The following is a 24,029-nucleotide window of genomic DNA, read 5'->3' on the forward strand; positions in this document are numbered from 1 at the left end:
ATCTGGCAAACACACACTTGCACTCCATCAGTACAGTGAAGGCAAGCATTAATTGTTGCGACAAGTATCGCTTTAGATGGTAAAAATCTCTAAAAACCCACATACAGACACACAATCCTTTATGCTTTCTTTAGGTGAACGTGGCAAATTTTGGGTAGTGTTGAACGTGCACAAAGAGTGACTAGAATTTGCTAACGTTAGCCGCCACATGCTCGACCAGATTTCAAGAGGTAGAAACAACGGATGGGAGGGAAGTTTTTCATGAAGCGCAGATGAAACACAGGTTCAGGCGTGCCAGCTTGGCCATTCTTAGTTTGGATTTAATTTTTAGGTGGAAAAGGGGCTGCTCGACGAGGCCTCACTTCAGAAATGAGCCACGTAACAGATAAATTATGTCAAATATAACATATCGGGCTATAAATCCTTAGGAGCAAAAGGATATTTATTGATCTCCGTTGTTCTCAGAGAAACGTGTTGCTTCCTCTGAGCAGATTTGTCCTGTCTGACTTCCTAATAACAGTGGAATGAATGCGCCTGTGAGTAGTGTGTGACTAATCTCTCCTTCCGTTCATTACAGATAAACTTTGTTGTCTCTTAAGCAGTTATGAAAAGCCTGATCTTCCCAAATAAGATCATTACTCCGTAATAATCCTCGCACTTCTGTGTTTGTCTGTGACAGATGCGTGAGCTGCCTGAGCGCCAGATGGAAGTGTTACTGGGACCAAGAAAACCATCTCTGTGTCTCTAATAAAGACGAATCAAACCTCCACCTGATAGAGGTTAGTAACGCGGCGGCTGTGTTTGTTTAGATGATAAATGAGACGGTGTCCCTTCAGGAAAACAACAACAGCATCTCCCAGCCGGGCAGTGGCGTAACGATCCGGTCTGGGCAAGTTAAAGGCAGGCAATCATGTGATAATTCACTGTGACAGTTTGACTCATTCAAATGGTGGATGTAGAAATGTTGTATGCTGTTGTAAGATCTCAGGGGGGCCTCGTTTAACAGGGCAGCTCACAGTTATAATGCTCCCTAAGCCCCCTCCCGAGGCTACTATTTTTGGAAGTTGATTCCAGACACCTCAGCATATCTAAGAGTACATTTTTCTTATTTTGTTCTGTCACATGTCAAAAGTGCTTGTTAGAGTGACGGATCGGCAGCTGCTTTTTCAGCTCTGATTTTGCACAGTCCGTCATTTTGGAGAGGGGAATGTGGATTATGTGACCACGGGGGCAAAGATTGGTTTGAAAGGCCACAAATGTGTAAAATTACTGTGAAACTGGAAAAGTTATTTAGAATTACAATTCCCCCCTCCCCCCCATTGAATCCCATCAGTATTCCCCTCGGATGCTGCTGTGGCTGTCGTAATATTCCGTCCCCTCTGGCGAATTATTGTCCTGCCCGGACACATGACCTGCGTCAGGAGGAATCCTCCCTGCAGGCTCTCCTTCTGGGGAGGGGTGGTCTGGTCTCTTGTCAGCTGCCTTTTTTTTTTTTTTTTGCCCAATTTGATATACCAAGACCATCTGAAAATGGATGACATCTTTACAGTTCCCATACTCAAGAGCTCCACAATGTGGGTCAAAGACAGATGTAGAGGCTTTTTTTGCTCCATCCCAGTGTCCGGTGGGTCTGTTTTTCTAATCCCCCCATCGGCTGCCTATTTGAAGCTCTTGTTGTTTCCCCTCAGAGTGAGACTTTACCCTCTCATTTCCTCCGCCTACAGATAAACAGGACAGGTATTTTGGGTTTTGCGGATGTGTGCAGAGGAGCCATTGTTTTCTTTAACCCCTGGATGTCACTTCTTGTCCCTGCATCCCTCTTCACTGCAGAGCGCCACTTCCTGCCCCAGCCTGCTGGCCTCAGAGGTTCCTCCGGCACCATCAGGAACGGCGCAGGACTTCACTCTATCCCTCAGGAACGTCCAGGAGGTACAGCAGACAACCTTGAGCCGCATAGACACGCCTGGACTTGGTCCAGAGTGCGTGTTGTGAAAATGATTGGAATCAAGCAGAAACATATGGTGTGTTCACTTCAAGCTGGGTTACACACAGATGGGCATCTGAGTGGTGCAATTTGGGTCAATGAATGTGCAAAACTGGAGTTTCTGAGAGCTCAAAGCTATAGGAGACAGATCGGAAAACGAAGCAGCCCTTTCTCAGTCGCCACTCAGCTTCCAGGCCCCCCACACGTCCGATGCTTTTCAACAGGAAGCCGAGTTGTGTGATCGTCAGCACACTGCAAAACGCCGCACGCACAGCAGGAGCTTTAATGCTCCGTTGTTGGCCCTAAACTCAGCTACTTCATCCTGATCATTTTTAAAGCCCCATTCATGTCCTTAATCCACGCTGAGCAGCCATATCATAGATAAGGAAATGAATGAGTTCTTTAAAAAAAAAAAAAATTAAATTCCAGTGCTGAGTAGTTGCCAGGCGTGGTCAGTCACATGTCTAACCCTGCCTGGCCCTTTCGGGCCCTCCTCTGGTGTGTTGCTATGGTGACAGACGTTGAGTCACATACAACCTCACACTTCCTCAGGGCAGCCTGAATGTGGTTGGCCCTTGATACTAGTGTTTGTTGTGAAACTGTCTCAATAACATCTTCATTTTTGTTCGTAAGACAATAATAAGGCGCTGAGTGTTGATTCCCACGCTAAAATAAAGTGTTTATAGTAAACTGTGATATATAGTCTCCGTCTCCTCCAGACTAGATGTGTCTAGGGTGAACTTCCAGCTGTCTGTTCCAGGAAAAGAACCCCCGACCCCCCCTAAAATAAAGTTTCTAAATGCAGAAAGAAATAGCCTAGAAATGGAGAGGGTGGTGGAAATAGTCCCATTTAAGCTGTCGGGATTTAGAGACAAATAATTGCTTCCACTTTAAGTACTGATCCTTTACTGCTCTCAGCCGTCTCAGCTGCTTTATGGCTTTACCTTCACATTTCTTGGCTCATGGAAACTGCCAGCTCACATTCTATGAAGAATGGATTCAGATTCATTATCCCGGTTCCCAGATGACAAAGTGTGGGAGTCCAGATGTTTAGGAATATGAATTCTGAATGGATGGCGTCTTTTCCCGACAGGAACAATTGTTACGTGTTATTTTGGTTTCCTTGCGGGGTTGTCAGACACAAAGAAAACAATCCATTTTCACACAAACTTTATAAAGTTGTTGTTTTTTGTATGTCTTTGGAACAGCATGGTCTCATGTCTTATTGTGGAAATCCTTCACCATCATTTTTGCACAACAGGGGGAGGAGCTGGAGTGCGACTTTGGGACCGAGCAGCGATACGAGGCCACGTGGGTGAACAGCTCCGTTGTCAAGTGCAGCGGAATAACAGTAAGATCAATTCAGCTGCACTTAATAGCAGCTTTTATTATCATTAAGCTTTAATCTATTATTGCTTCCCATTGTTCATGTTGTAGTTATTTGAAATCCTTCTTTCTGAGTTTACATTTTGGGGTAGATCGGAGTAAAATGCCCACGCACACATCAATGCCAGGACACGAGGCACAGCCTGCATCACTGATGACTAACACCTTTTCTGCCCCCGTAGCTCTTCACATATCACAGGAGTCAGATTTACCACCTCAACCTGAGGAGGAAGCGATTCTACAGCGGACGTGGCGAGGATGTATTTGTCGACAGCCCTCAACCCGTGAAAGGTGCGTTCCATGTGACGGAATGCAAATTATAAATATGCTTCAGCTCTTTTGTATTTGCATCATAATTACAAATAGATTAAAAAAAGAAGGAATGTGACACCGTTGCTCCCAGAACGCCTTTCACCGATGTGAAAGTTTTTTATTTTTGTATGAAATGGGTGAATTCAATTAAATCCAGAGAAAAATAGAGTCGTTTAGAGGAGACCTGCAGTTTCAGGCTGCATTTCTTTTCAGTCATGCCTTTCATAATCGCGTACTTGTGTCGTACAGCATATAATTGCCAACAACTAGTAATTTTCCATAATATCCTATTCCACAATTACTCACATGGATTACAGAACGTGCAATTTTAAGGTGTGAGTCTCGACACCTGTATTGTTGAAAATAAAAACGGGCCCACGCCAACAGTGAGGTGTTTTGTGCACCAAGCAGTGATGAGTCCTCACCTATCTCAGCTCCAGATGTTCGCATTCCATGTGTCTGCCATTTTGAACAACAGCCTTGAGCTGCCGCCAAATCGCGGCGCTAATGGGCACGACGGTCTCTTCACAGTACATGTCGACTCATCAAATTTTGAAGACGACACACACTTTATCACCAGCGTGCAGGAGCAGGCGGTAACACGTGCACCAGTGCACACACAGATGCCCGTGCATGGATCCAAATGGGACTGCTGACTGGGAGGCACCTTGAAACATGAATAATAATCATTTGTTCTGAACTGGCTTTGTTCTCCTCCACTTGTTTGTTCCTTTTACACCCATCCTACATTTGCTTTTTGTTTCCTGTCCAACATATCGGGGCTTCAGATGTCATTAGCATGCCAGAGCTATTTTCTACACTGGCCTATTCTGGGGTCTCATCTGCTCTTTAGAAACCGTAACAGCTTACATGCAATCACGAAGAATCCACGGTTTTTCATCTCGCTTAGAAACGTTTAAACACAGGACCTGCCAATTGATTTGCTAACCTTTCATTCACTGGACATCTGAAACACATTGCCCCCCTCATCATTAGGTGACCTCATACGGTTATCTCCTTTTCTTCCAGATAAAACAAGTGTGTTCTTAGATCCCCACATATAGAAGTTCAGAGAAGAAAGGATTTTTTTTAGGGTTTTAATCCAAGGCTGGTGCTGGACTCCACAATGGCAAACACAGCTGACTAATGATGTGCAACCAGGCTAATTGTCTTTCTCTTTCTTCTCCCTCCAGTGGAGGTCTACAACTGTAAAGTTGGCAGTTCAGACTGTTCCCAATGCTGGGGCAGGGAGGATCAGGGACACCTCTGTGGCTGGTGTGAAAACAGCTGTAAGCCACGGGACGACTGCCAGCCGATCGTGGAGCAGTGTCCGTCCCCCGAGATCCATAAGGTAAGATCCCACAGTAACCCCTGTTTGGCTTACTCCACCTCCACTTTGGTGCTTGCATGCTCCATTTGTCAAGCATTTACAGTAAATCATGGGGTCACTCACATGGTTTGGTGGCCCCTGTGGCCCTTCTGTGTAAACCTGGCAGCTGGGAGAGTGTTGGAATAGAGCCTTTCTAAAGGAGGCCACTCACTTATAACAAGTCAGTGTTTAGCACTTACTTAACCACAACCCTCGGGGGACAAACTAGAGTCAATCTGCAATTACTCAGGAGAGCATGAGGACACCTTCTGCTTTATATAAGTGCACTGTGTATAAACAGTCTGCTTAGGAAATCACACAAGTCAAAAGAAAGAGTGAAGGTTTTGGACCAAAACCACAAAAGACTTAAGAGCCATTCGTCTGAAGGCGGTCCCATAGAATCCTCATCATGATGACCAGCAAGGCCTTTAAAATCTTTACAGAGCTCGCAAACAGCTCTCCTCCTTTTCAGCGGTGTTTCACGGGTCCATTAACAGTTGTCTCATTGGCCATTTCTGTCGCTACTGAATTTTATGCGCAAGCCCGGCCTCAGTATGTGGTCAGGGGAAGCACGGCTCACATGAGAGCCAGTCGGCCTGAACTTCCTGCAGATAAAACCTGGTCAGCCCAGGAGAATAGGCAAGCAGAACAAAGCAGGCAAAGCACACACACACACACACACACACACATACACTCACATGTGCACTGTGTGAGAGTGGCTCAAATAGGCCATATTGAAGCATTCATGATTATCCCCCATTCTTTGTAGCTGTCAGCACACTGTGACTAACAGGATGCTCCATGAGAGTCAAACTTGTGTGGACTTCTTAAGTGACTGAAGTTAGCCAGACTGAGATACTGAATGTGTGGGTAGATTACTGTTTCGGTGCGCTTTCTCTCACTCCCTTTCTCACACACACATGCACACTCCCACTGGCTTTCTCAGGGGAGCGGGTTGCAGAAAGGATATTGGGGCTGTGGTTCTTCAGGGTGTGTGATGCAATGCTTTGGCAGCCATGTTTTCCCAGGGAATTCACAGGGGTTTTTCAGCCGGAGTACGCGAGCTCACGGAGGGAGGGAACAGCTCACCCGAAACATTCACACGTACTTGAGCAGCTCTTTGTTTTGAAATGTGGCCATGCACGGCCAAGGTGATTTTTTTTTTTATGGCTCTGTGTCGTCAAAGGCAATCTGTGTCACGAGCAAATATCAATAATATGCAGGAGTAATTTATTCCTCGCTCAGCTTCACCACAACCCCTCTAATGAAAAATTATTTCCATTGATGTCAGACAATGGACGCATTATCCCTGTAGCTCCTTTCTCCTCGTGTTTATACATAGGCTAGTTCTCGTTGTTTCAAAATCAATGGTTTATAATTGTTTGAAACAGGCTCTGACATACACGACATGAAAAGAACCTAAACAGTCTGGAATATGGTACGGAAAACTAACTTGACAGAGAAAGGGCGTAGAAGACTATGGGCCTGCGAGAGGCCTTTTCCTGTTTTTGTCCTCGTTGTCCTCGTTGATTAGCCAGATTCACTGGAATTAGAGTGAGGAGAGGAGGATAAAACAGATCGGGTCAGAATCAGAAAAAGGAATTGGTAAAGAAAACACATGGATACCATCGGCTGATCTAGTGCTGGATATGAACCTGCACATCAAAAACATGTGGAATATTTCATATTTGAAAGCAAGTATATGGAATAGCTTAGCTGTCAAATGTGTTCAATATCCACATGGCATTCTTTGTAGAGGTTTTTTTGTGTGTGTGTGTGTGTGTGTGTAGACACGTTCACACACATGAGCTCTCCAGAGGCCTGATGGAGTTGGTGCTGTAAATCAGGACTCACAGACTTCTAAGAGGTGTAAATGAACAGCACACCAGCTGATGCTGATGCCGCTCAACGACACCACAGGGACATGCAGGGTGCTCCAAAATGCACCATGGTGATAAATAACTCTGCTTGCTGCTCCAAAGGTGTGTATTCATCCGTTACGCCGTGGCCGGTGTGCATATGCAGTCAGTTACGGGCTGAATGGCGTAACGTGACCCGCGTGGGTTGCTGTTTTCACCCGAGCTTAAATGCAACCAGAATAACATGTGAATCACTTCCTGTGGTCTGGATTCCACAGAAGCACTGTAATTAATGGTTCTGGCCTCCAACACATTGCATTTCTCATGATATTAATGCACTCTTTACACTTTGCTGACCCCCCCTCCCCACCAGTCCAGCTGGGACATCAGATGTTTATTTTCCTGCACTGTCCTTCTCACAGCCTTCAACTTATCTAAATGCTGAACCTCACCCTCTCAGCCAGACCAAACAGAGGTGCTGTTTTCATTCTTTAATTTCCATTTCTGATAGTGCGGAGCCAGGCGAACATGAGAGGGTGTCATACTGACCCCCCAGCCAGGGGAGGGAGGGTTATTCATAAAAGCAAACAGTTTGCACAGCTGGCTTCTGCTACAGTGGTGGAGAGAGGATAGGAACAGGAGACGTTATCTCTAAAACCATGGCCACAGCCGAGGCGAAGGTCAGTCCACCTCTCTCTTTCCTTCTGCTCCCCCTGAGCCCGAACCCAGGGAGACAAAAGGCTTCAACATTGCATCTTAGTGAGCCTCTAAACAACAAAAGAAATGGCTCCGAGGTATCTCACGCTGCAAACGCAGGGAAATAGATGAAAGGGGGAACGGCTCTGTTCATTAATTCCCCTGTTGAGGCTGTGCTCTCCCGCCGCTGCTACCACCAGCATTCACTCTTCTCTGACACTCAGTTCCCTAAATTGCCTCCCCACTCATCCACCTTTCTGCCGTGCTCTCCAGTCCCTTCTCTCTTTCACTCGTTCTGTCTCTTGCGGGATGTGAAGGGGGCTCTTAGCTTGCTCTTTATTTGCATGTGCTGTAGAGGATTAGAGGCTGAGAGTGGCACAGTTAAGAGTCTGCTTTGTATGTGTGTGTACACCTAAATCTTGTCTTCAGATGAAGAGCCACTCGTCCTTGTTTCTCTAGGCAACACACACTCAACATCAACACCAGCCGTGACATCCTCATTCTCGTAAATTTGTGTCACGTTTGTTATCGTCCGTCATTAGCGCCCGGTAATCTGCTTCAGAGCCGCGATTTATTGGGTCTTTCTTGCTCCCCGTTCATTGCTTCCCCTCCTGTCTTTGTCAGATTTTCCCTCTGAGGGGTCCGGTCGAAGGAGGCACCCTACTGACAGTACAAGGCAGAAACCTGGGCCGGAGGGCAGAAGCAGTAAAGGTCTCCATTGGAGACGTGCCGTGTTCGCTGCTGCCTGATCGTTACACCGTCTCCCTGGAGTGAGTATTATAATAACATATGGATTATTATTATTATTCATGACTCTGCACATGTGGGATTGTAGCCTGTGCGTTTACATAGTGTTATTTGATTACCATTGCCTCATTCGTTTATCTTTGACATCATCTAAGCTGTCAAATGACAAGGATTTAAATAAAACAAATGTGCATTTGCCCAGTGAGTGGCTGGTTGGAAAATGTACAGTAACTGTCAGAATCAATAAACCTTTAAAAAAAAAAGAAGTTACAGATGCATTTCAGCCTTCGGCGCTGCGTGAAAGCAGAGTTGAGTCTGAGGTGTATTTTACATTTAACGGCTAAAGGAAGCTGTCAGTCATCTCGTCTGCAGAGAAAAGTGCTGAAAAGAGTCTCGAATGTGCCCAATAAATGTCGAATAAATACGACGGGATCCACCATAATTGTGCACATCAAAGTCTGTTCAGCTGTTTAAAGGCTGAATTTGAATCTCATTGTGCTGAATTCACTCAAGTGGTTTGAGTCCTATCAGCCTCACCTGGAGCAGAAAATGAGTTTGCACAAAAAAAGAAAAAAAAAACATAAAAACAAATAAAATCATCTTGGCAGTTGCCTGAGGTGAAATTGTTTCAGAGAGCAGTAATGATAAAAAAGTTTAGCTTACTAAAGCACCTATTGGCAGCTATGATACAGATATCTTTCCATGACTGACATGAGTTGGTGATGAGCTAAAAATAGATTCTAACATTCTATAGAACCGATTCCTTCTGTCAAAACAGCAGCAGTGCAGCCCTGTCACGAGTTGAAGAAAGTGTCAACAATTTTTTAGATATATATCTAAACACTTCCAAGTCCAACAGGAGGAGATGGCGATACCCACGTAGAATCTTCCTTATTTTTGGACAATTAAAAAACAAAAACAAAGTTGCATCATTTTCATTATTATTTTCTAAAACGAATATTAACAGGAAACAGTGCATTCTGCCTGCACAAATTAGGTAGAAATATGGGTGGGGGTGTAAGTGACCGACGTGTGTTCCCTTTAAGGGACTGGAAACCAGTCCAGGGTCAAACTCACGGTTAGGAGTAGTAGTTAAAATATAGCAGTTTTTTGAGCATTACTGAATGCTTTAATTATTGTCTGAAAAACCTAGGGTGATTTGCTAACACAAACACTCCTGCCTTGTTATCCCAGACTGGATCTGTCTGGGTCATCCGGACTGTAGAGGTTTTTAACAATACTCATCAGCATGCAAGTGGCTTGCTTATGTATCTGCACCACATTCATGGTAAATAAGTTGATGAAAGTTCCCTCCATAAATCAGTCTCACAGGTTATTAGCTAAATCTGCCTGGTACATGTCCACTTTCTGCAGAAGAGCATCAATAATCCCTCTGTGGTTGTGTTTTCACGGAGGCTAATTTTCGCAAACATTTTTATGCAAAACACTCCTCTTTTTTAATGAGTGCATTACCTTTCCTCTGGAGCTCAGGGACCATCACACTGTCACCATGGTGACGGCAGGACCCAGCCTTGACAGGAAAACTCAGTAACTAGAGTTACATCCAAACTTTCCTTCGGTATCTGTAATGGAATGGAAATGTTTATCTGGTCTTGCTTCACTGAAGCCAGTCATTGGATTAAGACCAGTCTGAGGGTGACCTGCGGCTCTTACCTGTCACTCCAGCAGCCTGACACTTTCCTAGAAAAGCGCGCACGTCCAAAACTGGCGAATCGCATTTCACTCCGCGGAGGTTCTCGCCCGGCGTCGCCTTTTCTCATTGGCTCCTGACGCTGGCTGTTATGACAGGCAAGCGTGTCCTCGCTGCTGGAAGTGGCGGTGACAAATCCCGACATGTCTGACAGCGTCAGCACAATTTGTTTTATAGGGACACTCGTGGGGACCTCCCATTGATTTGATGCGTTTTGATCCGATCTCATACCACCGACTTACACCCTTTACATTCACCCAAAACATTTAATCCATACTTACCTTATTATAAACCTTATTTAGATGCTAATCGAAAGCCATTTTTTCCACGTCGATGACTGCTCAAAGATGCATGCAGGGTTTAAAACAACACCGCTATAGGAAAATAACCCCCACTCAGCTGATTGAAAAATCAAACAACGCGCACGTGCAACCACGCACGCGAGCACGCGCGTCTAACCCCATTTACCTCCACTGTTGAGACAGGTGTCGGCTCGTGTGCCGAGAGGTTAAAGTTCACGTCTGCTGCCAGCAGCACCGGAGAGCCGGCGCTCCCTCCGCCGAGTGTCAACGTTTTAATTAATGGCACCGTTGTTCCAGGCACACCTCATTTACTGCAGCACTTCTCTGTGCTTTTGGCTTTGCTTGCTCATATTGCCCTCTCTATCGTTTATCATGTCAGCTCTGAGAGGACCTCGCCCCGTCCATTTCGCCGCACCGCGAGAAAACACTCACATCCTGACGCACGTAGATTTAATTGCTGATTGGGGGAATAATCAGATCCTCACATCACATTAGATGTATATGGAAACCTACATGTCTGCAAAGCTCATATCTTTAAGAAAAACAGAATGAAAATGGGTTTGTGCAGCACATTTTTGTGGAGACCTACGCAGCTCTTACAGCCTGATGAAATTTATTGTTACAGACCCTCACAGATGTTGAAACTAAATCTCATACTTTTTTTTTCTTTAAGTGACTATAAAAACGTTTTCAAAGGCTAAATTTAATTCCCAGACTGTATAGCCCTGTTAAATGCTACTGTCCGGCTTCATACCCCTGTCTCTACCGCTCAAGATACATATAGGTTTATTACATTGGTTTTCCTCTAGTCTCGGAACTCATAGTTTCAACAGAGATATCGTGTAACGCGCTGCACTCAGTTTGTGTATTTATGAACACAGGCCTGAAGCAGACTTCCTGGTTTACTTCAGTTAAAGCTATCTATGATTTCCCTCAGGCGCCGATGTAACGGGCATGTTTCATTCCATTTGTTCTCCCCCCCTCTGTCTTTGCTAAATCGGTGCATGATGAATTTTCCTCCAACAGGTGTGCTTCTGCCCTCTTGGCACAACTGACAGGAGTGTAATTTGGGTGTAATGGCACTCTTTACCTGATGGGTTTGTAATTAATGAGCAGAAATTCAGGCCCTGCTTTCAACAGATGGCTGATGCTGAACTTTCTTTCAGGATATTCTGAACAGCTGTAACCAGCTCATGAATGAATCCCTTGCAACACTGTGGTCAAAACGCATTTTCAAAGTGCTGGCATTGAAATCTCATTTAGATAGGTCCTCTCGGCTCTCAGACCCAATAGCACGACCCCTGCCAGGCCCGAAACTGTCGAGCACAGCCTCATCACACCGCCATGTCCTGCCAGGACCGCCTACATGACACCCAGCTCGTCCTCTTGTGCCCGTTCCCCCGCCATTCCTCTGTCAATCAACTGATCACTGGCTGTGAATTTAACACCAGGCACCTGACTAAATAAACCAACAGGGTGTCAGCCTGGAGGGGGATCATGTGAGGTGATAAAGGTTGTGCCCCCCGGTACCGTAATCCCTGTGAGGCCCCAGAACAGTAGAATCCCGCAGCTCGGTATACCACCCTATCATTAACGTGAGACGTCCCTGTTGAGGGTGCGCTGATGACACACGGCTTAATCAGAGCCAGGAGGTGAGAGAACAATCATCAGCAGCCCCTTAATCTCCTTTGAGGCTAGCAACATCTGGTCGGAGGAGCTTTTGAACTTTACATCTCCTGATATCTGCAGGCATTATTGGATTCTGTATGTAAATGCATTAGGGTTTGATAAATTAGCTCATATCCAGCGTTCTCCAAGTTTAATTATGTCTCTTTGTTTTGTAAGTCCTGATCGAGATCTCCATATTTATATTAGTTCATTCTTATTTAAACAGAATGTATTAAATTAATGTCCCCTTAGATGATATTCTTGACCTTGTTTCATTACCCTGATAAATCTCTGGCATTTTGGCTGAGGGTTTCTTCCACCCACCTAAGACACCAACAAAAAAACAGATCCATGCAGAAATACTGACAATCCTATCGAATAAATTGAATTGAAATTGAAGACATTGAATAAATCACACCGAAGTGTACCTTTCCTAGCATAAGGCTGGATGTCTTTTGTCATAAATTAGTTGTTAAAAACAGCTGATCTCTGGCTGCATCAGCAACACCAATAAGAGCTTCTGAATAAGAGTGAACAGCTTGGATTTGGAGTTGTCACAAACGCAATCTGGTACTTGTGTTTAATGCTTTTGAGTTTAAGCACCAAAGATTATTTTTACATTTAGGTGCATGGTTTTTGTATAGAATTAGAGCTTTCTTTTAAAACAACAACAACAACAACAACTCATTACCGTAATATTATTGCAACTAAACACCAAAAACATCGGCATAAACATTTTCCCATAGGTGCAGCATTGACCACCTGCCTGACTTCACGCTGTCGACGCACGTTTTTAGAAAAGCTAAATTTGGCTTGTTTGTTGTATTATGTTGTCAGATGTTTGTCTTGCTTCACTGTTTGTACAGCGCTTGTGTTTTTTTATGTACTGCTGTTTTTATGTAGTTTTTCGTCGGCTTACAACCAGGATACGACTGCAAAATTTCGTAGCATCTCATGTATAAACATGTGCTGGTATGATAATAACGTTCCTTGAAATCATTTTGGTTTTTTTAAGATGCTGAAAATACAGACTTTTCTTTAAAGTATGGAATTGTAAAAACAGGAATCCATTAATAATAATCATTAGTGTGACAGCCGCAGGGATGCATGTTAGTCTTATTTAGGAAACCAGCTCTGATTATGATGTTTTGAACTCTCCAGGCTGGTGTGCATCACCGGGTGGTCTGCAGACGAAAAGACGGATATTGTCCAAGTGGACGTGGAACAGAGCGGGACGGGGACATCGAAGGAGAGCTTCTCCTACTTAGTGAGTGTTCTCCAGACATCCGCTGAACTCTCTCCCTCCGCATTCTCATTCCGCTACTCTCCCGCTTGTTTCTTGTTCCCCACTGGGAAAGTCATCCCAAGTGTGTCAGTTGAGTGTTAACAGATGCGTTTTATGAGTCAGAGGAATGCAAGTGTGTGGGAATCTTCAAACGCTCATCTGGTCTGCAAACAAGCACCATTGTCATTCTGAGCTCGCTGCCAGCAAAAACAAATACGTCGATTGTTCAATGTCCCTTTGCTCTGGATTCATCATTGGCCGGGTCGAGCCGGCCGGCATTGTGTTAATGAACCTCAACCCACACAGTCTCCCATTGGACTTAGAGCATTCAGTCAGTGGAAATACCCAAGTACAGCTTTTGTTTTATTTTATCTGTAGACAAAGAGTTTTTTCATAATTCACTCCTGGAGCGGTCTATCATTTCAGCTGCTCTGCCTCCGAATTAGCCCACTGAGAAATAACCCCGATGCTGAAGCCCTTCTTGATATCCACAGATGAATATAATCCAGAACAACAAACATTACACCACGCTGCTGTGGGAACACCTCGCTGCTTCTCTTATCCAAGGCTGAGATGCTCCTTATGAGAGAGCAACTCTAAAGAGGAAGCTGCGGGAGAAAGACATTACAGATTTGCAGACAGGATATGTGCCTCTACCGCATCTCCTTCCTCAGACATTTAGACGGAAACATCTGCCTCCTTACATCCACCCTGACATACAATGGGTCTTCACCCCTCGGTGCACAGTGAGGAAGTGAATCCTGTCAATGAGGATAAGAGGCTTCCCTAAAGGCGAGGTTCATTGCGAGTATAGGAAAGTTCTAATAGAGCAGGAATGCTGATGATGGTAGCTGCAGCCCTTGCCCCAGGTCTGTGCGTGCATGGTCATGCACGTGCGTGTGCTGGATTGTGCATAACAATTGTTTGTGCATGCAGATTTTCCACATGTCGGCATTATTGCTAGTCGTAGTGACACTCTTGCCCAGAGGCCTGGCTCCGCTGTAACTCACTACATCGTGGTTTTAAATACATTTTTATGGTCAGCAGCTGTTTCAAGCAATCTTTAAAGGCAAGACTTGAACCCCATAAGCTCAGGACACAATTTATGTGCTATTGAGAGAGGCGTCGTAGTGCACAAATCACGGTTCGAGTAAGCCCCTTCTTCTCCTGTGACAGAAGTTGTCAGATGTTTTTTTGATAAATGTGGTGCTTTCATGTTCACGTGCTGTATCTTGTGTGCTGCTTAGCTCCCAAAGCTGCTGTACATGGAGCCTAACAAAGGTTATCATGCTGGAGGAACTAAGTGACCATCACTGGGGAGCACTTGGATATTGGCTCTCAGGTCAGGGTCATGGTCAACAGCACACACGAGTGTGTCATTACAGAGTGAGTACAGCTTGTATTATTTCTGTATTACTATTATTTGAAGTTTTCCAACTTTCAAGGGTTGCGTAAGTCATGTTTAGGTCAGCAATTATGCTTGAATATTAGCAATAGCGTTGGTAAAGAGTGCTCCTCTCTCAAAATCTGAAGTTGCGTCTTGTTCCCGATTTCACAGGAAAACAGATAATGTCATTGAATGCACCATGCCGGCAGTCACGCAAGCCCATGTCTCCTCTGTGAGTGTGTGTGTGGAGTTTGAAAACCTCCCCTGCCAAAGAGATGATCTTAGCACCACCTACACCTACAAGAAGAACCCCACCATCTTCTTCATCGAACCCACCAAGAGCTACCTCAGGTAGGAGCGTACCACAAGCATTGAAACAGAACCAGGGACATAACGGAAGACTGTGTCTTTCATGCATTAGTGACATAACCCGTCAGAGTAATGTCCTCCTGATGTGCAGCATTTCCTCACTATTGTCTTTACAATAGCGCGGCATGTGTGCGGCAGAGTGCTGGTGGTTGTCTTTGATGACATATGCGAGGGTTCTTCCTCTGTTGTTTTGGTGCAGGGCCCCACAGTATTTGCAGAGTGAATTTGACATTCTTTTGTCATGACCTGGGGTTGATTCTCCGTGTGTTTGTGTGGGTTTGTCTCAGTGGTGGCCGGACCATCACCGTGACGGGGCAGGGATTCGATCTGGTGCAGAGCGCCGTCATGCAGGTGGAGGGAATCGGACAAACGGTGAGTAACCGGCTGTGCGGTTCTCACTAACCCTCTGATAAATTTGCATTAAATAAAGAAAAAAGTGCAAAAAAATAACTGGTTAGCTTAGCTTCACATTAAACATACAGGTAATCCTGTCAGGAATTTCTTTCAAATCATACCTGCAATAACACTTCAAGTCCACTAACAATAGGTGAAAAACACACTTCCAAATAGCTCGTGCGCTTCTTCTTTGTGGGAAATTGTGTCTGCTTCACAAATCTATGAGTGAATAAGCTGAACAATAGAATGTTCCAGATGGTGACAGAGGAGGTGGGTTTGTGCTGCAGCCGTGGGACACACTGGGAACGGACTCACCCTATTCATCCACGCTCACATGCTAGATGAGTTCATGCTCTGGAAATACATCATATCCAAGGGGATGTTCCTTGAAACGAAATACTCTGAAATGTGATTTGATTAATAGAATGTTTTGCAGGTTTGATCAATAGCTGTATTGATTTTTTTCCTTCAGGTCATCATAAAAGAGAACGAGATGGTATTTAGAGAAAGACGCAGCCTTTGACAGTATAGTTCGTACATCATCTGACTTTTGGATGGAATGGTAAAACGTGTCTGAAAATGTCTTCCTTTATGTCCTTGTCCTCAGATGTGCAGCGTGATCTCCAACTCCACCATCCATTGTCCGTCCCACTCTTCCAGCGAGTCCCAGCAGACCTCGGTGCGGTTCTTCCTGAACGGGGTCCTCTACACAGACGAGAGCTCCTCGTCTTCGGACAGCGAGGAAGAGGAAGATGAAGAAGGAGAAGATGGCGACCCTAATAAGGATCACTTCCTGCTGGAATATGTGGAGGACCCTCAGTTTTTCACTGCCAACAAGGAGAAGCTGATTAAACATCACCCTGGAGAGCCACTGACTCTCATTATCAACGTAAGTGATGCGACTTCCGCAGGAATGAGCTGTTTTTAGACACTTTAAATGTTTATTATGATGATCTATTATCATATTTTTGTAAGATTTCAAAATAAAATGCAAATTTATATGCTTGCATTTGAAAATTTCAAAAGCCTCAACAGCAACCACCCGCCAAAACATGATGCAAATCAATCTGTCCCTCACGTGCAGCTGAATGTTTTCCCACTGCCGAGCCTATTTCGAGGAGGAAGGAAGGCTTTTATTTTAATAGAGACAAAAAAAGGGAAAAAACAAGTGCAGTGGAGAAACACAATGCTCACAATTAATTTTAATTCATGGTTTCGGTGAGGCCATAAAAGGAATGTGGTGAAATTTCATCACAGTTTCTTTCTTTTTTGATTGTCTTTTAGAGGGTCAAGAAATCCAAATACGTTTCAAAATGTCAAAAAAAGGACAATAATTGTTTTTTTCTGTTTTTCATTATGTTGTTTTTTTTCTTCTCCCCTCTGCTCCTAACGTTGTGGGATTAAAGGATGAGCGTTCTTTTCGTTGCTTTATTCACACTCACATTAACCAGAGGCACATAAAATACATCAAAGGCCCATTGCAATGTGTTGATGAAGAGTGTGTATGTGTGTGTGTGTGTGCTCTGATGTGAGCACCTGTCTTCACGGATTCGTCACCTTTCAGGGCGGCTGGCTGTGGCGCTGTATGACATCATAGGGAGGTTTGGACATGATGTGTTTGTGGCTCCGAGGCCCCACTGTGGGCTGCTTCTTCCTGTTGTCTTTAGGGAGGTGCTTCCCACTTATGGAGGAACCTAAAGTATTTTGCAGAGAGACAGCAGAGAGAATGCGACTGTTTGTTTTATGGCGAGCGTCTCACTCAGCCAGATCCTATATTAAGCTTGAGCTGGAATGTGGGTGGGTTTTGTTTGCTTTCTATCATGTTTTGCCCTTAAGAATCCTTTGTTTTTCCACCGACGGTTTAAAAGGATGACGATTTTTGAGTTAAATTTACAATACGCTGCAACGGATTTATGTTATTTGTGTGACGATATTGCGAGTGCGCATACATTTTTTGGGGGGTGTGTGTTCCTGTGCATGCGTGTGTTAGGAAGCCTTTGTTGACAGAGGCCCAGGGGGTGGCATCCTGCAGCAGAGACAGGACAGGGCCTTAAGGGTATAATCAAAACAAGGAAGCACACTGGGATAAACACAACAAAAACATTTCCCCAAGTGTTGCTGTTAAATTAAAGGGAAATTTGCAATTTCATTTGAATTCTGCTGCATTTCAATAGAGTTATCCTTTATTCTTGTATAATACTAACGGCGTTGTACAGTCCTGGAATCATATTCCTATTAATAAAGGAAACATTGAAAAAAGGGATTGTTGCCTTATAAATGCAGCAGAAACAGACCAAATTTATGGACAAGGGGAAAACATTGTGAATGTTAAAGCTATTTCTGGAAGGACCTCATGTGTCTTCTCAACTTTTGTGCATTTTCGTACAGGTTTGCCATATGTTGTCTCTAAAATATGGATCTCAGTAAAGTCCCCAGATGCCACTTATAAACTTCTGCATGTTCACTGAATTTCAACATTAAATTGAAAAGCCACATGTCCTGTGTTCAGTCTCTTGTATTAGCTTCAAACCCACTGCCAAGTTTCCCACGATGCAACCTGATAGCCCCTTCCATCAAATCCTCCCTGCCTGCGTCTCCACACAGGGAACATATATTCATAACGCCGTGTACAGAGACCAAAACCCTCGTGCAGCAGTTTGTTCTGTTTCGGTGTGAAATTAATTTCACTTGTAAAAGCACTGGATGTTTCGGTTAAACGGGGGCTGTGCAGCTCCTGTAAAAGGGCCCTGAGAATGTTATTTTGGGCGCGCTGTCAGCTGGTTTGTTTGTAGGAACTTCTCTGGCCATGATAGCAGCAGGAATGTTTGCTGCTTTAAGCCGAAGTTGAGCCCAGTGTGGATGGGTTTTCTGCTGGCTTCCTCTGAGTGACAGCTGGGTGATGGGGCCGCTGTTGGCTTTCCAGGCTTGTGTGTGTGTGTGTGTGTCTGCAATTGTGCCTGCATGTCACTTTAAAGCTGCTCTGGTCTTTATAAATGTTATCTGCGCCTGTTCAAACTGCACCCCTCTGGTCTGATGGCTGTTGTTTTTTTTTTTACTTCCTGGCACAGAAAGGGCCGAGCGATCTGGACCTGGTACCAGAAGAATACTCGGTGATGATTGGCTCGTATCCCTGTAACATCAGCTTTCATAATGACCAGCTGTTCCACTGCACTATCAATGGACTGCTGGGCTCCAGCGAGAGAGAGCTGCCAGTCACCGTAAGTATTCATGTCACAGCCACAAAAAAAAACCCTTTCATCCTTGTGCAGAAAATATCTCTGGCTGCACCCAGGTAATTTAAGGTATGACACTCCATTCGAGCTGAGCATTTACTCAGAACCCAGACCATCTGCGATGTTCACAGAGAGGGGTTTTATCTGCAGCGGTGTGTGTGTGTGGGTCTTTCCATGCATTATGAATGCTTTGTAGTCTGAGGCCGACACCGTGAATCAGCAGTCAGTGGGGGCGGTGCCACAATGTCATGCTGGAACAGTTTAAATGTTCACTACACCGGCCAAAAGAACCACCCCCCACACGGGTTTTCTGTTAGACATCACATATATCTGCTAGTAAGTCATTATCGCTGAGGAGATAAATTCAATGTAATCTCCATTAGTGGTATATCAGACTATTAACAGCCTTTGATTTCCATAAATCATTCAAAATAATCCATCCACTCTAACTTTTCTGCTCATTTATCACTTTCACATCAATGCTGTAGAATGAAAAACTGTTATGGCCAGTAAAATAAGAATGTTGCCAGCATTAGAAGCAGCTATTATTCTTTGAAGCATTATTGGAGCGAGACCATTTGAAGCGATCGCTGCGTTGTCATTTCCTTTTAGCTTCCTTTTTTTGTTAAATGCATGTCAGATCCATTACTTTTACTTTTCCATTGGTCTTCTTCGCCATAGACTTCTGCTGTGATGAATCATTTCAAAAACACAAAAGCATCTGGCTCCCAGAAAGGAGCTGACCCCCATCATTCACTTCACGAGCTCGTTCGCCACGGACACGTCAGGAGCGCTTTCCTAATTTGCGGCGCATTGACCCTTCTCAGCCACCGTAATCATCTTTTCAAGCCCGTACGCGTCTGGCTCTCCTCAGCGAGACGCTCACTCATCACTCAGTCACTCTCTGTTTGCAGTCACAGTCCAGCCGTCTGACTTGGTGACCATCTCACCTCCTCCGCCTGTGTTTTTGTTTTGTCTCTGTTCTCTCACCATCACAATTAAAGACTTAATCACGATACCCCTGAGAGCCAGACACTCTCTTCCGCTTACCCCATTTCCCTTCTGGTTTGTTCATTTTGGTTCGCTCGTCTCATCTTTATTATTATAGTGAAAGCAGGCCTCTTGATCTGGGCCCAAAAACACTTGTGCTATACCCTAAACACTTCACTTTTTCTGAACCTGTAACCACCCCCCCTTCACATATCCAACCAAGCGCTGCCTGTCCCTGTCTGTCTCTCAGGATGTTTGAGAAAAAACAAGGGCAATTAACAAAGACGTAAAGGCCCGGCAAGGGTCAAATGACCTGTCATAACAGTTATGGGTGGGCTGCCTGTGCGCGAGCAGAGGGGATGATTAGTTCGAACAAACTGAGGACACGTGCGTATCCCTCTCTGCATCTCCATGAAAACACCTTTGTGTGTGTGTGTGTCGCTCATGGCCGTTCACTTTTCTTCACCTACTTTCGGTGGCAGGTCTATTTTTACATTCTGCTGTTTTTTGGGGGTTTTTTTCTGCTGGGTTCTGAAGAGGCGCTGAGCTACAGACGTGTATGCGCTGAGGCTGTGTTTTTGTATCCTGAGTGAAACAGGAACATGGAACAATGGCATTTTCACCCTCCATTAAGCCAGGCCAGGCTCTCTGGAAGAGAGCCTTTCCTCGCCGGTCTAGAGAAATAAATTTGTGAGGCAGAAAGAGACGAGTGAATCAAATGAAGGGGTGCAGAGAGACAGCCTCTCCCCTCGGAGTGAAACCAGTATCAGAGGGATTTGGTCTGAGGGCTGGAGTCCTTATTCTTTACTTTCTTTTTTAATCTTGGTTTTTTTTTTTAATAAAGTACGCTTGGAAGATGGGAAGAGGGAACAGAGAGACCCTGCTGATCACTCAGAAGGCAGAAGCAAAAGTCCTTTTTTCTTAGTGAACCGGGTGACCCTCCAGCTCGCTGCTGCTAGACGCCGTTTGTCTAAATCCAGTTTGTAATTTTGTTTGGGTGCACCTGGGAACGAAACAAATATGCAGCAACACGCGTGCAGGCACTTGTGTTGCCATTAACAGCTGCTCATTCCACATGTTTATATTAAAATGCAAAGGGAAGCCTGAATACGCCCGCCGCCTCTGCTCATTTCATCTGTCGTTATCTTCAACTTTGTCACTGTCGGCTGCATGAGTTGACTATTAAGGGCCTCATTAAGGAGTCCATTGTCACTGCAGACATTCTGTATTTACTTTAAAGTAAAGTTCTTTTTTAACTTTTAAGAGAAAGATAGTGAAATATAATTTGACAAGCAAGTACCAGGGGAGGTTATTAGGAGTCTTTTGAAAATGAATTTCACGGCTTCATTTCTTGGACTAATAGCAGATTCTCTTTACTGCCACTCTGCAGAAAGTCCGTGGCTTTACAGAGCATACATCACTGGAATCACTGCCGCTTCAGGAGCGGACACGTGGTGATCAAATCCGGGGCTTATCTCGGCTATTTCATCACGCCGTCTTGGACTGCGGCGATCTCATCATTTGTTTGTATGACGTTGTTTGTCACGGGTCGCGGTCTCTGGTAACATTCATGAAATGCAAATGTAATGAAATATTGGTCGTTTGTTGTGTGGCGCAAATCTAAATCACTGTCCCGTAAACTGTAACAGTGGTGTAAAACATTCTGAGAGGCGAAATTTATTTAGGCTGACTTTATTAGCTGGGCTCAGTGTTGTTAGATCAGCTAGATGATATTTATTGTAGCGATTCAAAGGCCGTTTTAAAATGTCATTCATCTCTTATCGCTTCTCCGTGAATGGATTTAAACAACCTTAACTGTCTTTCAGAGAGTCCAGGGTTTTCCTTGTGTGAATAAATCTACTCGTTAATTAAGAAGCGTGCCCGTTCTTCTTGTCTTCCCAGGTCCAAGTGGGGAACTTTCGTCACATCATTGCCAAAGTGCAGCTCGGGGGCAGTGAACTAGCCATCGTGGTGTCCATTGTGGTGTGCTGCGTGCTGCTGTTGCTGTGCACTGTGGGTAAGTCGTGCGGCGGCTGATGAATGTGCATCTGCTGGAGCAATGGACACCCCAGATGTGCAGGAGATAAACGGAATTCAGGGGCACGCAGTTTCCTGCACTTGCTTCACTGCTCCTGAAAGCACAAAGACGCCACTGTTCCTCTCGATGGCAACTCCATCTGCGTGCCCTCTCCCCTGCATACCTGGTGTAATTGTGTGTGCCGTGCACGTGCTGGGTGGATGGGAAGGGGGGGTAAAATTTGAACGAGCGTGCATTTTTTCGCACACGTCCCTGTGTTAATTCTGCTCTTAGATGATGACAGAAACCTTTTTATCTTTGCTCCTGAGATACCTGTTCATGCCAAAATTTTAAATAGAAACAACCTTTTTACGTGCTGTCACAGGCAGACACGTTTGTTCAACCCTCTCTCGCTGTCTCAAACACATTTTGAACTTCATCATTGCATGGCGTGCTGTCATTGGCTGATTGCATGTTGTGTTTCACAGCTCTTGTTGTGTACTGCACAAAGAGCCGAAGGGCGGAACGCTACTGGCAGAAAACGCTGCTTCAGATGGAGGAGATGGAGTCCCAGATCAGAGAGGAGATCCGTAAAGGTGTGTTTACTGAAAGATCCCCGCATACACAAAAAACAACCTCTTAGCTACACAGTCATGGGCCCTTTCCTCTAAAATGATGCTATATATTAGTTGATATGCGTGCATTAATATTGTCTGTTTGTATGCAAACTATGTTTCATTTTCATTCTCAACTGAATTGTGAGGAATGCAACAGTTGACACATTTGAGTCTCATTAAATGCAGCGGCTGATAAATGATCAGTCATACGCGCGACACCCTCTGCGGCCACACTTGCTGTGTCTGCGTTGTTGGAACAGGCGCGTGTATGTATACGTGCACTTGCAATGTGAAGGCCAGTCCACCGCCGGGTACCCAGATTTATGGTGCAGAGGTATGGCGGAGGAATAGCGAGCAGGGGGAGGGAGGAGATTGGAGTGAGGAATCAGGGACAGGAGTGCGGGAGGGAGGAGAAGCAAAGAAGATATGTGGCGGAGTTCAGGGAGCGTATGCTCGAGAGAGGGATAATTCTGGCAAGATGGACGATCTGATAAAAAGACAGAATTGACATATTCCAGGACACAAGAGTGAAAGAGTATTTGTCCAAAAGAAAGGAAGGGGGGGTTTGTTATCCAAGAGTTCTGCACCCAATCAGGATTAAATGGTGTGAACTGACTGGTGGATTAGCGTGTTAGTGAGCAGGATAAATAACCCAGAGAAGTAATTAACTAGATTTCATGTCCCCCAAAGTCTTGTATTCTCGTCTCCATATGCACACAGTCTGTAAAAACTGGCATTGTAACCCAAATACGTCCCTCATCCTGCCACAGGAAGAATTTTTCCATAAAGGGATCTCCAGCGTCTCATTAGGAGGGAACATTACCCTTGCTGAGAACATGCCATCCAATAAAGTGGCTCCAATATTAGGGTTCTGATTCAAGTCAATGTCTGGATGTGCTGATACTGTTTCTGCAGCATGTGAATCCCTTCCCCAGTTTACACACATGTTTTGGATGAGGGCCTCAAACCGGATTTGGCTGCCTCCGATTGTTGTCGGGTAAATATTTGCCTGCATGCCGCGCTGGACTGCAGATTCAAATGGAGCAGAAGACAAGAAAAAAACAAGGTGGAAAAAGATCAGAGGTTTCCCACTGAACCAGAACACCACAACCGATCTGGAAGGTGTCATCTAGATCCCGAATGTAAAATCTCTCTCAATAAAATCATGCAGATTGTGAAAGACTGGGTGCTGACTATGGCATCACCACTTGAACAGATTTCTGACTCACAGCAACAAATTGAGCTTGGGGAGCCAGCAAGAGGATTGTGGTTTAAAAATGGGACTGAGGACCGAGGCATTTTGGGTTATTTCTGTCTGTTTTCTTCCACAGGCTTTGCAGAGCTGCAGACGGACATGACTGACCTGACCAAGGAGCTGAATCGCAGCCAGGGCATCCCCTTTTTAGAGTACAAACAATTTGTCACTCGCACATTCTTCCCTAAGGTGAGAGAGAGCTTTTTTCCCCCTGTGATACGAATCTCAACGGGAATTTATTATTTATGTGAAAAAAAATCCCTTCTCATCTACCTCCAGCTGTGTTAATGTGCTCTTCATAGGTAAGGTTTTTTTCTGCTATGTGATCCAGCCTGACAGTAGACTGTGGGCCTAATGCTAGGTGGGGGGTTTTCCACTGATACAGACAGACCCAGCTCAGCGGGCCCTGTCCTCTAACCACAGGCATGAGCTTTCAAAGAGACATA

The 24,029-nt window shown here is 44.8% G+C and overlaps 1 protein-coding gene across 1 annotated transcript in view; it reads left to right on the forward strand.

Annotated features, from left to right (window-relative positions):
- plxnd1 (plexin D1) overlaps nt 1–24,029 on the forward strand; it is a 53,665-nt gene that overhangs the window by 16,440 nt on the left and 13,196 nt on the right. Inside the window, 16 exon segments of the mRNA XM_057040825.1 lie at nt 680–779; nt 1,831–1,929; nt 3,246–3,335; nt 3,553–3,661; nt 4,876–5,033; nt 8,231–8,376; nt 13,196–13,301; nt 14,567–14,618; nt 14,621–14,705; nt 14,878–15,057; nt 15,363–15,447; nt 16,079–16,360; nt 18,540–18,689; nt 21,597–21,711; nt 22,200–22,307; nt 23,660–23,772. Coding sequence (XP_056896805.1) covers nt 680–779; nt 1,831–1,929; nt 3,246–3,335; nt 3,553–3,661; nt 4,876–5,033; nt 8,231–8,376; nt 13,196–13,301; nt 14,567–14,618; nt 14,621–14,705; nt 14,878–15,057; nt 15,363–15,447; nt 16,079–16,360; nt 18,540–18,689; nt 21,597–21,711; nt 22,200–22,307; nt 23,660–23,772 — 1,978 coding nt within the window.

The sequence above is a fragment of the Takifugu flavidus genome, chromosome 8, assembly GCF_003711565.1.
Source record: "Takifugu flavidus isolate HTHZ2018 chromosome 8, ASM371156v2, whole genome shotgun sequence".
Lineage (NCBI taxonomy): Eukaryota > Metazoa > Chordata > Actinopteri > Tetraodontiformes > Tetraodontidae > Takifugu > Takifugu flavidus.